General features: G+C 40.5%; 2 protein-coding genes across 3 annotated transcripts in view; one reads left to right on the forward strand and one right to left on the reverse strand.

Moving 5' to 3' along the window:
* Window positions 1–16096, forward strand: part of LOC139479117 (semaphorin-2A-like) — a 322677-nt gene that overhangs the window by 26920 nt on the left and 279661 nt on the right. The window lies entirely within an intron of this gene.
* Window positions 402–7768, reverse strand: LOC139456222 (uncharacterized). Its single transcript, XM_071237809.1, has 2 exons — window positions 7618–7768; window positions 402–1186 (listed from the first exon to the last, which is right to left on the reverse strand). Exons 1-2 carry the CDS (start codon window positions 7766–7768, stop codon window positions 402–404), a joined length of 936 nt encoding a protein of 311 aa, XP_071093910.1.

Below are 16096 nucleotides of genomic sequence, written 5' to 3' on the forward strand. Positions count from 1 at the left end.
ATGGAAATTAAATTCTGGTTTCTGGCTTTACATATATGCAACATTGAAGAAATTTGTATCACTGGTGTAATATTGACGTGACATCTGACAACAGAAAGGTAAATATTCAAGACTGGAGGGTCCATATGGTGAACCTACACAGGGGGATCAGTTTGTATGGCAGCAGGAGAGGAGTGGGCCTTTGTACAGTGGCTGGTGGGGTGGGGGTGATACTGTTTCTTGTAGGGGTACGGGTGCGATAGGGGTGGGGGGTAGGATGGAGGACAGTTAAATCATTTGAGGTCAGGTGTAGAGACTTGGGGCGGTGAGACTTGGGACCTGGGTAGGGGTGTAGTAGTGTTCAGGGTGTAGTAGTGTTCAGGGTGTAGAGACTTGGGGCCTGGGTAGGGGTGTAGTAGGGTTCAGGGTGTAGAGACTTGGGGCCTGGGTAGGGGTGTAGTAGGGTTCAGGGTGTAGAGACTTGGGATCTGGGTAGGGGTGTAGTAGTGTTCAGGGTGTAGAGACTTGGGGCCTGGGAAGGGCTGTAGTAGGGTTCTGGGTGTAGAGACTTGGGGCCTGGGTAGGGGTATAGTAGGGTTCAGGGTGTAGAGACTTGGGGCCTGGGTAGGGGTGTAGTAGGGTTCTGGGTGTAGAGACTTGGGGCCTGGGTATGGTTGTAATAGGGTACAGGGTGTAGAGACTTGGGGCCTGGGTAGGGTTGTAGTAGTGTTCTGGGTGTAGAGACTTGGGGCCTGGGTAGGGGTATAGTAGGGTTCAGGGTGTAGAGACTTGGGACCTGGGTAGGGGTGTAGTAGGGTTCTGGGTGTAGAGACTTGGGGCCTGGGTAGGGGTGTAGTAGTGTTCTGGGTGTAGAGACTTGGGGCCTGGGTAGGGGTGTAGTAGTGTTCAGGGTGTAGAGACTTGGGGCCTGGGTAGGGGTGTAGTAGGGTTCTGGGTGTAGAGACTTGGGACCTGGGTATGGTTGTAATAGGGTACAGGGTGTAGAGACTTGGGGCCTGGGTAGGGTTGTAGTAGTGTTCTGGGTGTAGAGACTTGGGGCCTGGGTAGGGGTGTAGTAGGGTTCTGGGTGTAGAGACTTGGGATCTGGGTATGGTTGTAATAGGGTACAGGGTGTAGAGACTTGGGGCAGTGAGACTTGGGGCCTGGGTAGGGGTGTAGTAGTGTTCGGGGTGTAGAGACTTGGGGCCTGGGTAGGGGTAAAGTAGGGTTCAGGGTGTAGAAACTTGGGGCCTGGGTAGGGGTGTAGTAGTGTTCAGGGTGTAGAGACTTGGGGCCTGGGTAGGGGTGTAGTAGGGTTCAGGGTGTAGAGACTTGGGGCCTGGGTTGGGGTGTAGTAGTGTTCAGGGTGTAGAGACTTGGGGCCTGGGTAGGGGTGTAGTAGTGTTCAGGGTGTAGAGACTTGGGGCCTGGGTAGGGGTATAGTAGGGTTCAGGGTGTAGAAACTTGGGGCCTGGGTAGGGGTGTAGTAGGATTCAGGGTGTAGAGACTTGGGGCCTGGGTAGGGGTGTAGTAGTGTTCAGGGTGTAGAGACTTGGGGCCTGGGTAGGGGTGTAGTAGGATTCAGGGTGTAGAGACTTGGGATCTGGGTAGGGGTGTAGTAGGATTCAGGGTGTAGAGACTTGGGGCCTGGGTAGGGGTGTAGTAGGGTTCAGGGTGTAGAGACTTGGGGCCTGGGTAGGGGTGTAGTAGTGTTCAGGGTGTAGAGACTTGGGATCTGGGTAGGGGTGTAGTAGTGTTCAGGGTGTAGAGACTTGGGATCTGGGTAGGGGTGTAGTAGGATTCAGGGTGTAGAGACTTGGGATCTGGGTAGGGGTGTAGTAGGGTACAGGGTGTAGAGACTTGGGGCCTGGGTAGGGGTGTAGTAGTGTTCAGGGTGTAGAGACTTGGGACCTGGGTAGGGGTGTAGTAGTGTTCAGGGTGTAGAGACTTGGGATCTGGGTAGGGGTGTAGTAGGATTCAGGGTGTAGAGACTTGGGATCTGGGTAGGGGTGTAGTAGGGTACAGGGTGTAGAGACTTGGGGCCTGGGTAGGGGTGTAGTAGTGTTCAGGGTGTAGCTGACATGTACACTTATTGTGATATCATTTGGTGCCCTAGTCTTTGTTATGACTACTTGTTGCAATGGACTCACTCATGTTTCAGTCACTTTCAAGTGTTGGCTCCCTTAATCATGTACCATACCCAATTGGTAAATGTCTGCAGACCTGCATCACAGTTCAAAGTGGCATTAAACCCAAGCTCACTTTAACTGAAATATTATTCAAATCAGCATGTCACAGCAACTCAAGAAGTAGTTACCTTATATGCTTCACACTTGCATTTTCCCTTCAGGGACAAAAGCATTGATCGCGTGTCCACCCCTGTTGTGCCCCTCACCCATTGAAATTGTTACTGGGATTTTGTTATTGACATTTTATTGTGTTTTAAGTGAATGATACATGTCTTTGAGATAGCAGATTGACAGCCGTGAAGATTACTGTCTATACCTGTCACTTTTGATACAACCACACCTCACATCGATAAACCCTGCAGTTAGTCTGGAATATTTCATCAATATTCTGTCACATGCTGACATAGAAAGAAAAAGATTTAGCCAAGACTGACACAGACAAAACATTAGTGTGTGACAGCTGCCTGGGTCAATATTCATTTGACAGAAAACTCCCGTTGTTGACTCAGTTTGATATTCTGCAGTGATGGAGAAAAACCCTTGGATACTTTCGTTGATATTTTAACGTGAAGGCGATATCCAAAAAAGGTACGCTATTTCATATTTGTTTGTCTTTTAGACATTGTGACTGACAAAGGGTATTAATCACATTTGGTCCGAGGCACTGAAGAAGCACTTGGTGTCAACTGACTTTGGTGTCAAAATTCACAGTTCATAGTTGCTCCCCTTTCCTGTACCAGGATCCACCGGTCATGAGTTCAAATCCAGGATTAACCCTGATTATGGAACTTGGTGTGTCAGCACAATATCCTTTATTTGTGGATCACCAAAGAGGTAAACATACAACAACCTTTGTCACCTTTTCTTTTGTATTCATCTGACATGCAGTGAAAAACTAAAAGACTGATAAAAGCCCTGTTAAGCCAACACACTCATTTATGAATTCATTGGATAGAGTTAGCCTTCTAATCCAATAAAGATTTACAACATTCAACGGGTAATAGGAATCCCTTTGGAAGAATATAATGTCAGCTATTTTTCGGCATTTATGCCGTCATAGAGGTATCATGAATAGTCAAGGCCTGTATTGAGTACATACAAATAGCACTGTTATGAAAGGACCAAGAGTATTTTGAGTGCATGTACATAGCAGTCTATATATAAACACACAAAGTTGGTGAAAGAGGGACACAAAGGCTAAACCACTCACAGTTTACCTTTAACCTTGTAGATATGCAGTTCTCAATTGCACTGGTTAACTCAACACTTGCATCACTGTCAAAGATAGTGCATTGGTGTCCAAACTGTTTCCATGTTTACAGTTAGTCAATACTGTTGGCTTAAAAAAAATATGAGGTATTTTTATGAAAAGGTTGTGAACATGATAGCTGTTTGCTGAGGGTGAAAATGAATTAAAGATATGTTTGAAAAATATTTTTTTTAATCATATCTGGTGAATAACATTAGGGTGGGCATGTGTGTAAAAAAATATTAGTTGAAATACCCCAATCATTAGATAGTTATGATTGTTATCTTTATTAATTGTCCAAAATATGTTGAAAAAATATGGCAATTTTATTTTTGAAAGAATGACATTGCAGACATGTTTGAATCACTTAAATAAGCAGTTTTCTAATGGTTTTTTTTGGTCAAATCATAGGTCTCTATATTTTAAATATTTTTGTAATTATATGTAATCTCATTTATATCTTTTCAGATCAAATTTTGAATAATCTACTTTCATAAATCACCCTAGTTATTATTTTCCTTATGCTTATTATTTTTGAACTGAAAATATCTGGTACTGGTGGTAATAATGGTTTATGCTGGTATGAGGACATTTGAAACTTAGTAGTTGAGGACACCGGAGAGTAGTGTCCCTTAGATGCAAGGATCCGCAGTTCAGATCAAAGCGTTTGATTTTTGGCCTGTCAACACCTCTTTCCACACTCAGCTCTGTTGGGTTTCTGGGTCGGATATATTCCCAGAACCTCATGCCTGTCATAAGACATGATTAAAATGAGGATTAAGTGGGCTCATGTGTGACCTGTCTGGATCACTGCTTATGTTATCAACCACTGTTGTGCGTGGCCCAGACTTGATTATTTACACGCCTTTTGTAGCTGAAAATTGCTGACTGTGGCATAAAATAACACTTACTCAATTTACCATGCCATTTTCATTCCTGCACGCCTCACTACCAACACCCTGCCTCACATCGTTTTTTGTCCCAAGTGCCCACTGACAAAGAAAATTGATATGGGTGTAGTATTCTTTCTCTCCCTTATTTGATGAAATGCATTTGTGTAGTCCTAGCAAACATTCCATCATGCTTGTCATGAATCACATCCACTGACAGTTCATGTATACATATGTTTTAAAAAAAGCAAAATTAAATGCCTCCCACTTCACATTTTACAAATTTTGTTTGAAAATCTAATAATGAATTGTGTCCTAATTATTATATTGCCCAAGACCTATATATCCATCAGCTTTGTCCCTGGACAGTAAATAAATGTTTTGTTCCTCTTGTACCTTTGTCACCAAAATATGACAATGTTTACATAATAAACATTCCCTTGTTTATGTAAGTAAACACATGGTCAAATGATGACGGCCCTCTGTATGAGCATGTTGTCATTTCCACTTCCAAAACATGCACTGAATATAAAGATGATAGTCACGAAGTGTCTACCTTGCAGTACACCTGTGTCTTTACCTGCATGGGAATGTGTAATCTGCTCAACGTGCATACCTTCATGTGCTGTGTTGTGAGTTTAATATGTCGTGTGTACCAAGCACATTGAATGTGCACCCTTATCCAAGTGGTTGCAACCAGGGGGCGCTGCACGACACACTCAGGATCAAGTACAAGGTAACAGGACGTTCACATGTTAATGTATTCGTTGAGGTTCACTTTTGATGAGGAGTGTCATTAGACACCTGTATGTCATCTTTATAAAACTGCAGTGAATTGTGGTTGGTTGTTTGTGGGGGTTTTCAAGGTGGTGGATATTGAGAAATAATATGATTCTTAAGATGAGTTTTGAGAGCAGGTACAGTTTTTCGAAGAGGCTGTGATGATATGTTGGGATGTAAATACCATGTGGTCAGGGGCTTTTAGGGTAGGCTATTGAGTGAAGCGTTCATTTATCTTGCTGCAAATTAAGAATATTCTCAACAGAGATATAGTTTTATTCTTTAATATCACAGATATCCCGTCAAACTCACTCAGTTCTAAGCAAGCCATTACCCCTTCACTCACCTAATACCCCCTCTGCCTGCCTATGCACTCACTCACTCACTCACTCACTCACTCACTCACTCACTCACTCGTGTCATCTCAAAGCGGAGCTTTTCTCACACAAAATCTGACCTGCCATGATGTGAGTGAAATACTATTAGTGTTCAACCCTACATCACTCACTCACTCTGGACAAACAGGCTACTGTTCCTCGTCATTGTTTCCTGGGGGATCACACAGAAACAGTGAAGGAAGTACTCTTCTTAATGAGGTCCTCAGAACATCCTTCGCAGGTGCTGAATAATATATGTAGCTCTTTTGAACCTCAATATCGAAAACAACATTTTTAAAGCACTGGTAATTGATAACACATAAAATGTCGTGTACAAGTACATATCTTGCACACTGTGTTTTTACATTTCATGCCAATAGAGATCTGTTGTAATTACTGTTAGGAACTTTTAATGGGAATACGTCCCAGGTACATTTTCAGTAAGATTATATATTTGGAATAGAATAAAGCTGCTTTTTCAAATAGAATTGGAATCAATTTATAACAGAAGAAATATGCATTGTTTTTTTTAATTTTGAAATTACAGTTTTCTTTAGCAAAGTTTTTTTTCAATTTTCCTACCTATGCAATTTATCCCATTCTTTCGCCCCTGCAGCCATGCTCTCACGTAATGCTTGCACCCTGAGTTTAATTGGCAGATTAAAGAGCCCACTCACCCTGAAATTTTGCAGCCAGGGGGTCATGTTTGGGCGTTGATTGCCATCAATATTGGATGTACATATCACTGATGCAATCAGAAATATTTACGTGATGCAGCGTTCTCAATTACGCCTCCTAGTCTGTCAGGAGATTTTGTAGAAAGAAAATTATAGAGTATTTTTTTCAATTAGCTCAGGGATCTTGAGACGATGGATGCTTTTATGGTTTTTTGTTTCGAATTGTGTTTTTCTAAGGTTCAGGGACAGTTTGAACTATTCTCAAATATCCAAGCAGTGATTAAGACAGTATGTAAGAAATGATTTGATTAACCTGGCCATCTTACTTAGGATCACTCAACTAATGAAATTTAGAAATCGAAAACATGTATCAAATTGGTATTGTTTTGTGAAAATAAGAATGTATTTACTCCTATATGATTGAATTAAATGATATTATTAACCTGTTTGGAAAATGATATGGTATCTGGATAATTGACCCAATATCTGCCAATGACAGAAAAGTGAATAGACTACCTTTTGCTTGACTTAGGGAGCATGTGGGTGCTTATTATGACAAGTGTTAATCAAATAATATTACTTTTAACATGACGACTAAATGACAAATATTGAGATTTTCCAATATCTAGAAATTGACATGCGATGACAGCTTGTGTTTTGTGATATCTAATAAACAAAACACAAACACTTAAAATGATTAACTTTCGCATGAGGAAATGCATTCAATCTATCCATGTTCTGGGTTATTCTTTTTCTGAGCAGCAATGTAGCCTAGTTTTGAAATATCAAGTGTTTGAATAGTTATGCCATTTGTGTAAAAAGCGGTATAACATGAAAGTTTTGGCTCCAATAGTATTGGGAGGATATCCCTGGGGTACAGGCGAGAGGGCACTTTGTATGCTGATGCTGGAGTGACCTACAAGTGCTTCATAGAAAGGACTCTCAGGGAAATGTGTGTGGGAGTGTATTTTTATAAAACCTGCAGGCCTACATCGTTAGCTCAACTGATCAAAGACCAGCTGAGCTACTGACATCAGTTGTCTTTCTTTCCATAACGTTGTCACTTTGTTGATACTGCTGGTGAAATGACCAGACCAATGAAACATGGATGCTCCATTGCCGCCATATTGAAAGTCGCATGTGACAGCTTTATTCATACTTGAGGAAAAGGGCTGCCGGACCTCCAAGTAGACTTAGGCTTAAGTCTCTTGTAATTTTGATAGAAAAAAATAACTTCATTCAAATTGAAAAGAAGCCTAGTGAGATGGGTGATTCTGAACCTGAACCTGAGAAAGTCTAGACTTGCTTCATTTAGGACTTTTGCATTGTGGAAAGGGCAATTGGAAATAATGTGGTTCATGGACAGACTATGCATCAAGGATCATCTATCAGTTTGCTGTGTGTTACGAGGGTTCTGAGCCTCACATAGAAAGACTTGACCTTAAGACATTAAAATATTTTAATTTTCTTTCATACCAGGTACTCCCCTTCCACTCTGATACTTTTGTTGGAAGGTGTTTATCCGGGGTTCATGGAAGTCCTTTTCTTTGCTGTCTAAACAGTTCTCCACAGCTGCTATGACATCATGGTTCACGTGAAAATGGATTCTGGCTGGAGGTTTCTTCATGTTTAGGAACAGATGGTGGTCTAAGCCAGGTTAGGAGAATAGGGTGGTGCTGTAGGAGATCAAAGCTACACTCATGGATTGCTGCAATGGCAGTGACTGATATGTGCAATGGCATGTTGTCTTGATGGAAGAGCACACCTTTGCTTACCTTTCCACATCTCTTAGTCTTAATTTCATCACATGATTGCCTCAAAAGTGCAGTATAATATGCTCTGTTTATTGTCTGGCCCTTTTTGACGATAGTCCACCATCCCAGAACACGGAGCAACCAATGCTTGTTTCAAGAGATGTACAATTTCTTGTCTAATGAGATGACTAACGGGATTGGGTGGTCAGGCTTGCTGACTTGGTTGATGCATGTCATTGTATCCCAATTGCGTAGATGCTCGTGATGTCAGTCACTGGATTGTGTGATCCAGACTAGATTATTTACAAACCGCCATCATATAGCTGGAATATTGCTGAGTGGGGTGTTAAACCAGAAACAAACAAACATACAAATGCAGAGGCCATAACCGTTTCCAGCAGATGGGACAGTCATTGCCTTCTTTGGTGGTGTTGATGTCAAATTTTCCCCCTTCCTTGATTGTTGTTTGAACTGGAACTGGAACTGGTGATCCTAGGTTTCATCCCTAGTCACAAATCGTTGCAAGCTCCTGCATGGATTCTTGATGGGCTAGCACTATAAAATCGTCATTAGTCTGGACCAGTACAGGCAACCACACACACGTGCATGATTATTGCTTTATAAGTGCAACAATCTTGAATGTGGCATGAAACCCTAATTCACCTCACCTCACCTCACTTCACCTCACCTCACCTCACCTCACCTCACCTGTGAAGATTCCGGGGTAGAATAGGTCTTCAGCAACCCATGCTTGCCGTAAAAGGCGACTAACGGGATCTGGTGGTCAGGCTCACTGACTTGGTTGATTCATGTCATCAATACCAATTGCGTGGATCGATGCTCATGATGTCGATATCTGGATTGTCTGGTCCAGACTCGATTATTTTACAGATGGCCTTCACATAGCTGGAATATTGCTGAGTGCGGCATTAAACAACAAATCAACCAACCAATCAATCACCTCATATACCATTTATTGCAAACCAATCATTTGAGAAATGTATTCAATATCTTCAGCACTACGAAACAATTCCATTCTGTAAGATAGGTACTGGTCAATTGGACCATTTGCATATTGGTGTCAAAATTGTAATTCAAAATGTTATCCGACCAATTAAAACAGTGCCTTCATTAATGTCACTTTATCCCTCAAAGTTGAATCATTTAGCGTTTCATAACATGCATCATTTATTTTGAAATTAACGATGATTGAGAAATGACCGTTTTGGCCAGATTTACGACACATGTCTTCATGATTGAATCCCCTGCAGTTGATCCCTAGGACCCGAGACAGTCTAATTCTGAGTAATCTGTCAAAGGTCTTAACTTTGTTTTTGTTTCAGGGTCTGTTTTCAATTAGTCTGGGTGATTAGCAAATGACTGGAAGCAATGGATATTTTAGTCCCAGACATAAACTCAGTAGAGAACAATAGAAGATAGTGGGATGAAATTGGGTTTTTTATTCTCCTCTGTAGCTTGGAAGTATATTAATCATGATACACTGTTGACCAGATTGTTTTTTACGATGATTAGATATGTCTAGTGTTGCATTTAATTAATGTTGTTTATGTGCATAAATAAAATGAGGCTATTTTAAAACACATTGGGTTGAATTTGTCTGAGAAGTTAATTACAGTCCCGCACATAAGTGCATGTTTTATGTGACATACTATAATAGCCAAGAGTACAAAGATTGAAATCCAATATAATGTGATAGATATTTGAAACAAAATAGTAATGAAACAAATTAATATGTACTTGTTTAACTGCAGTGATATTTATTCCACTTTGGAGGAGAATAATATATTTGCTAGGTAAAAATACCTCAAAATCAAATGTTGCATGATATTTCACCAATTTGGGAAAGTCAGGATCACAAAATTATAGTCTGTGGCCCAAAACAAATGAAATAATACCTCTCTTTTGTCTTAAATGTCTTAAAAGTATGGGCAATCAGGTGAAATAAAGGGAGTGTGAAATAAAAGGAAAAGCTGAAGGGTTAATCCTTATCCAAATTGCATACTCCCCAAGGAGCTGAGAATGAAATTCGAGTGTACACTGATCCATTGACCAGGGTCATAATGTTGCGTTTTGAGCATGATTTAGGTTTTGGATGTGGTACATTATAAAAATGAACATTATTATTATTATGATTATCATTATTGTTGTTAATTTGATCTACTTTGAAGTTGTTTTCATTACTGTTAATTTGAAAAGTTTGGCAAGTTTGTAAGTTTCATGTTGTAGTATCGCTCCGTGAAGCCCCTTCACAGATCCCTGTTGCTTGTCAAAGACCTTCTGATTACCTCAACACAACTCAAATTTACCATGTTGATTTTGTTCTGGATATTGATTTAATTCTTAAATGATTGAATCCAATTATTATTTGTGTTGTGTTCTGTGTCAATCTGGCATTGTGTATGCAACAATCACTCCCTTAATTTCCGAAGTCAAGATAATTCTTTTTCTGTCATGGCAGTTTCTTAATTGGGGCAGCAGGTACCATTGTGGTAGCTTGCTTGACCTTCAGACAAGTTTGATTCCCTTCAGATATGGCAGTGGAATATATTGAATCACTTTCATTGATATGTCTCTGAATATATATTTTGTAGATTCCAGAGCATATTTCTTGCTACATCTGAAACTCCTCTTGTCGGACTTTGATGTGTCAAATTCCCAGTTGTCTTGACCCAAGTGTCTAAATTATGCATAAAGTTCCCCTGATGTTTTGCCCTTATAACTCAAACTGTTTTTCAGGTCCCTATGAGTTTGACACAAGAAGGTTTGACTGTATTTACACATCACCATTTCAGATTCTGAATACAAAACTGAAACAGAAAATCCTTTTCTAGCTTACTATAACAATAAAAGCAGGTAACTAGATCCAGAAGAAATTAGCCCGAGACACCTGAATGAGGAGAAGTGTTGTTACCTGTCACAGGTAGAATCTATATCATATCTTGTGTTTCACCTGGTGTGTGTTTACGAGTCCAGTTTACGTTCTCAGGGGGGTACAAGTGGCTTTAAGCCTCACCTGATACAGGCTTAATTGCAGGCCCTTGAGGTTTATGAGGCTTGCTTGATGAAGTTTATTGGCACATGTGCAGTGGAACAGGGAAATAGGCTATGTATATGTAGTGGTCAGTCCTATAGGATGTCGGTCAGTCATGATGTCGGTGAAGTCTCTCTCTCTCTCTCTCTCTCTCTCTCTCTCTCTCTCTCTCTCTCTCTCTCTCTCTCTCTCTCTCTCTCTCTCTCTCTCTCTCTCTCTCTCTCTCTCTCTGACACATCTAATTTGCAAAAATAATCTGTGATCTTATGATTTTTAAAGATCAAAATTCCTTCTTTTCCCCCTCATCTGTTTTAAGAGTTTGGCCTAAGAAATGTGTGACGAAGCACATGTGTAACTCCTAGCTGGCCTTAGTTTCACTGAATGTGACCCAGGATTGAACCGTGAATTGGTCGAGCAGCAAATGAATAAAGATTGGATTTAAATTGTAACCCTACAGCCATGAGCAAAACAGCATCCTCTTCTCATGCAACCATTTCCCATATTGTTGATCATTTAGTGGGTTGATCAAAAAGATTTAATAGATTTCTGCTGTAGAAATTGCAACCATTTATTTCCCATAGAATTCTCATAAAGTATGTACATGGTCTTTGCAATCATTTAAACTGTGATGGCATCGGATTTCTATGACATGACCAGCTTCAAGTCCATAACGAATGCTGATTAATAGTTACAGGAATGTTTGTTTGAAAATACTGAATAAAGTCGTAATTGTAGATCGGCTCCTGCATCAAACAAGGAAACAATTATCAAATGGTAAAAAATGGGAAACCAGAGATCCATACCATTTTATCGTAAACTGCCCGAGTTCAGTAAATTCCAGTCTTCATATGACAAGCAGCTCAGCAGGATATGGTTCAAAGTCCTCTCATTAAACTTATATGACATATTGATCCTGCCTGGCACTATTTACATAGTGTTAGTAGAACATTCTTTCATCTTTGTGGAAGGAATTACAGAATAATCCCTCACGCAAAAATCACACTTCAAATTGGCTGAAAAAAAATGAGAAATTCTTTCACTCCTATGTAGCTAGAAGGCTTCCAACTATGCTCTTGTACGACAGAAATGTATGTAATCTGTCAGTTGTAATAAACCCACACACCTTGATAAATTGTTATAGTTTACGCCAATAATGCTACCTTGATATTAAAGGATAACGTCAAATTACAATCTGGTGTAAACTCTAACAGATCACTAATCATCTTGTTGTTGTCATCTAACCCAGTGGTATTGTCGGCTTAAGCTCGTGTGAGTACTTTCTGCGGTTGTGTAATACCGTATTAAACCTGTTGAGCGTCCTACTCCCCTAAATGTGCCAAAATGGGTATCCCAGTCATCTGAGGTTCCTAGTTTGCTGTCTAGAGTTGTGTCCCTTAGCCATGCCAGGACCTTATGATCATGGGTTCAAGTCCAGTTTCTGCCTAATTATGTTTCAAGGTTGTCAGCACCATACCTGTGATCATGGTTTTCACCAAAGTAGTAAACTTCTAAGGCCTTCATCACTTGAGGCTCACCTCTCACAGGAAGCGTGGGTGTCCCAGTCGTCTAAGGCGCCATGATTCGCTGTGCAGAGTTGCGTCCCTTGGGCACACCAGAAACCTATGATTGTTTCAGTTCGCCCCGATTATGTTTCTAGGTTTGTCAGCACCATACCCGTGTTCTTGGGTTTCACCGAAGTGATAAACGTGAGACCTGCATCACTTGGGGCTTTCCTCCCACATTAAGCTTACACGCCGCGATATAACATTCAATACTGTTAAAAGCTGTGTTAAACCCAACTCACTCACTCACCTCTTACAAGTGGCATCTGTTATTTAATCAAAATCAAATATTCTGAAGCTAATACAAAGTTGAAAAGGCAATATTGTTAAAATCAGATTTTTTACTCTGTGTAAGGTACCTATCTGGGTTTTTATCTGTGGACACCTCCGTTGAATATAATTAAAGCGACAAAACCCTTTCCATATCCAATAGAAATCTCTGCATAAAGCAGAGTCGATAGTACGATTCTGACTATATCGTAAGCATGTGTTTGTGAATCACTATGAAATAGTGATGATACCAGGAGTTCGCAAAAAGTCATGTCAATTGTTCACCTGAAAAAAAACCTGGAACATGTGGTTCAAGTCAAAATAGGGAATTGCATCGGGCATAATTTTTGCCACTTATTCGTCAAATTTGGAAATATCCTCCACATTTCTTCCATATAACTTTTTGAAATCTTTACTGAGGCCTTGAATGTTGTAACCCTGATCAAATAACTTCTGAGCAAGAGTCGTATGTGGAGTCATATGTCGAGTCGTACCAGGAAGGTCACCACTCGTGAAGGCCCTGTTGGCTTAGCTGTCAGCTATTATTCAGCTTAATTCTTAATGTGTTAAAATGAAAACACACACAGAACAAATATTCCTGCTATGGTCCTCCCTCAAAAGGTGTCCATGTTGTCCCACTCAGATCCTTCAGTGAGCTCCTTTGGTGTGTCCTCAGAGCTTCATGCAGACAGGTATTGCACTGGAGGAGATGATTTGATTGTGATGAGATTATGGGATAGGTACACCGGGCTCCATGACTTTTGGGCCACAGGTTCTTAATATATATAGGGTATCATGGATTTGATAGGATTTTGAGGTGAATGTGAGATCATTTCTGTTTATTGCTAGAATACCTAAAGTAAAGTAAATGTGTTCAAATGAAAGTATTAATAACTGACCTTGAATTGCAAGTTAAATGGCATGATTGACAAGATTGACAATTTCCATCCCTGGATGCTCAGTATTTTGAATACAATAACCATTATTAGTTTTGTATGTATGATTTCTAGACATCACCCTCCCCTGCCCTGATAAGGATGCAGTACTGTTGAAGGTGGTCAACTGCTTTGGTTATCACCCTCTCACTGTTATCAGTTATCTCTCAAATACTTGTCCACACACACTGTCTCTAGGAATGCTGGACCTGTCTCCCACCCAGATACTTGTCCACACACACTGTCTCTAGGAATGCTGGACCTGTCTCCCACCTATATACTTGTCCACGCACACTGTCTCTAGGAATGCTGGACCTGTCTCCCACCTATATACTTGTCCACACACACTGTCTCTAGGAATGCTGGACCTGTCTCCCACCCAGATACTTGTCCACACACACTGTCTCTAGGAATGCTGGACCTGTCTCCCACCCAATTTTAAATACTTGTCCACACACACTGTCTCTAGGAATGCTGGACCTGTCTCCCACCCAGAAACTTGTCCACACACACTGTCTCTAGGAATGCTGGACCTGTCTCCCACCCAGATACTTGTCCACACACACTGTCTCTAGGAATGCTGGACCTGTCTCCCACCCAGACGGTTTGCTGGAGGAGAGGAGTTGTGAAAGGGGGTTGGATGAAGATGAGGATTATCACCAACTAAAGACATCTTATTTGTTCCTAAACAGGCAGTATAGAACACAGCATGTAGATATGATCAATATGCATGAGAAAAGAATGTGTTTGGTTTTGTTAGATACAATCTGACATGATAGTAAATATAAGACTATGAAATATGCCGTTAAGAATGCCATGTTTTTTTCAAACTTCTCTTTGACGGCATCATATACCGAGAACAGGACCATCAGTTGGCAATATTAGAAGAAGTTTTATTGGACAGTGTGTCCTCATAGGAAAGGGTGCAAGCATAGTACATTTATATATTTGGCACAATAATACATTATCTGCTGATACATAGAAAAGCATACACAATCACTTCACATATAAACAAGCTGGAGATGTATGCAGTTTTAAATGTTCTAAATTGGTTACTAATGGTTGCTTTAGATTATACAGACAATCATTCATAAACAGTTGGTGTATGGTTTTTGAAACACGGTTGACAGAAGCAGAATGGAGGATGGAGGAATTCTTTGTGAAATGTTAATGAGTTTCTGAGTGATGACTGAAGTTATATGTTTAAGATGTGACTTTCACTTTGTGTGAGTTCTCTGGAGTAGGAACCTTCATTAAGTGATGGCATTACTGTATGAATGTCGGAGCTAGTGTCTTGATCTTTACTCTGACAGTCATACAACAACCAGCTGTATCGCAGAATAAAATAGTTCCCTCAAAAGAGAGGTGTCATCAGCGTATATATATGCTCAACTTGCTTTTACAGGAACATCTGTTGTAGTTTGTTTTAATAGAAATGTATTCAAATAATATCATCATTGGGTGAGAAAGGTGTGCTAAGAACTAGGTCAGTAAGTCAGTCTCAATGACAGCCCGTCCTAATATATTGTCATCCAGTACGAGACATCAAAATGGCAGACACTATAAACAGGATGGAAAGATTTCTGAAGTTGTTTATGAACCTGTGGTGGTTATTAGCGAGGATTTTCGTGAAAGATCATGCAGTCAAACGTTTCTCAATGTATGCTAAAACGCTGAGTTCAAGATTAAAAGGTCTTAATGATCAGAAACAACGTTTTTTAATGTATTTGGACAAGGAAATTCCCAGTGGTTTCCCTAGGAATGTGGAAGTAGTCTGTCAGTGTTTATGTCATTTCAAGAATAGGGTCTTGTGAAATATGTATGAATGTCAAATTGTGTTCATATGTTTTTATGAAAGTCGGTTTCACAGTCATGTGACAGACCTCATGTGCCGCGATTCGCTGTGCAGAGTTACGTCCCTTGGGGACGCCAGAAATCTATGATTGTGGGTTCGAATCCCGGTTCACCCCAATTATGTTTCTAGGCTTTTCAGCACCATACCCGTGCTCGTGGGTTTCACCGAAGTGGTAAGCCTCCGAGACCTGCATCACTTCGGGCTTTCCTCCCACATTAAGCTGACACACCGTGATATAACTGGAATAATGTTAAAATCGTTGTTAAAGCCAACTCACTCACTCACTAAAATGAAGTCATTAGAGCAGCCGGTTTGAGGTAAACGAATGACCTTGCTTCAACTGTGATTACACCCAAGCAGTAGAAACTATTAAGTAGTCACCTTGGCACTGCCAGACATGTGTTGTTTATTGGATGAGGTTAATTCTATAAATCAGCATCACTTGACTCTGTTGCAGCAGTTCAATCAATCCCTTTCTAAATGTTTAATAATTACAGAGAAATACAACCCCTGAGCACACACCTAGT

Source organism: Haliotis cracherodii, unplaced genomic scaffold, assembly GCF_022045235.1.
Source record: "Haliotis cracherodii isolate W230 unplaced genomic scaffold, xgHalCrac1.p SCAF_1, whole genome shotgun sequence".
In the NCBI taxonomy this organism is placed as follows: domain Eukaryota; kingdom Metazoa; phylum Mollusca; class Gastropoda; order Lepetellida; family Haliotidae; genus Haliotis; species Haliotis cracherodii.

Coding starts and splice junctions, on each gene's coding strand:
- LOC139456222 (XM_071237809.1), bottom strand. CDS start 7,768: ATGAAGAAACCTCCAGCCAGAATCCATTTTCACGTGAACCATGATGTC. Junction 1,187..7,617: donor GAGTGGAAGGGGAGTACCTG/GTATGAAAGAAA, acceptor ACCCCTACCCAG/GCCCCAAGTCTCTACACCCC.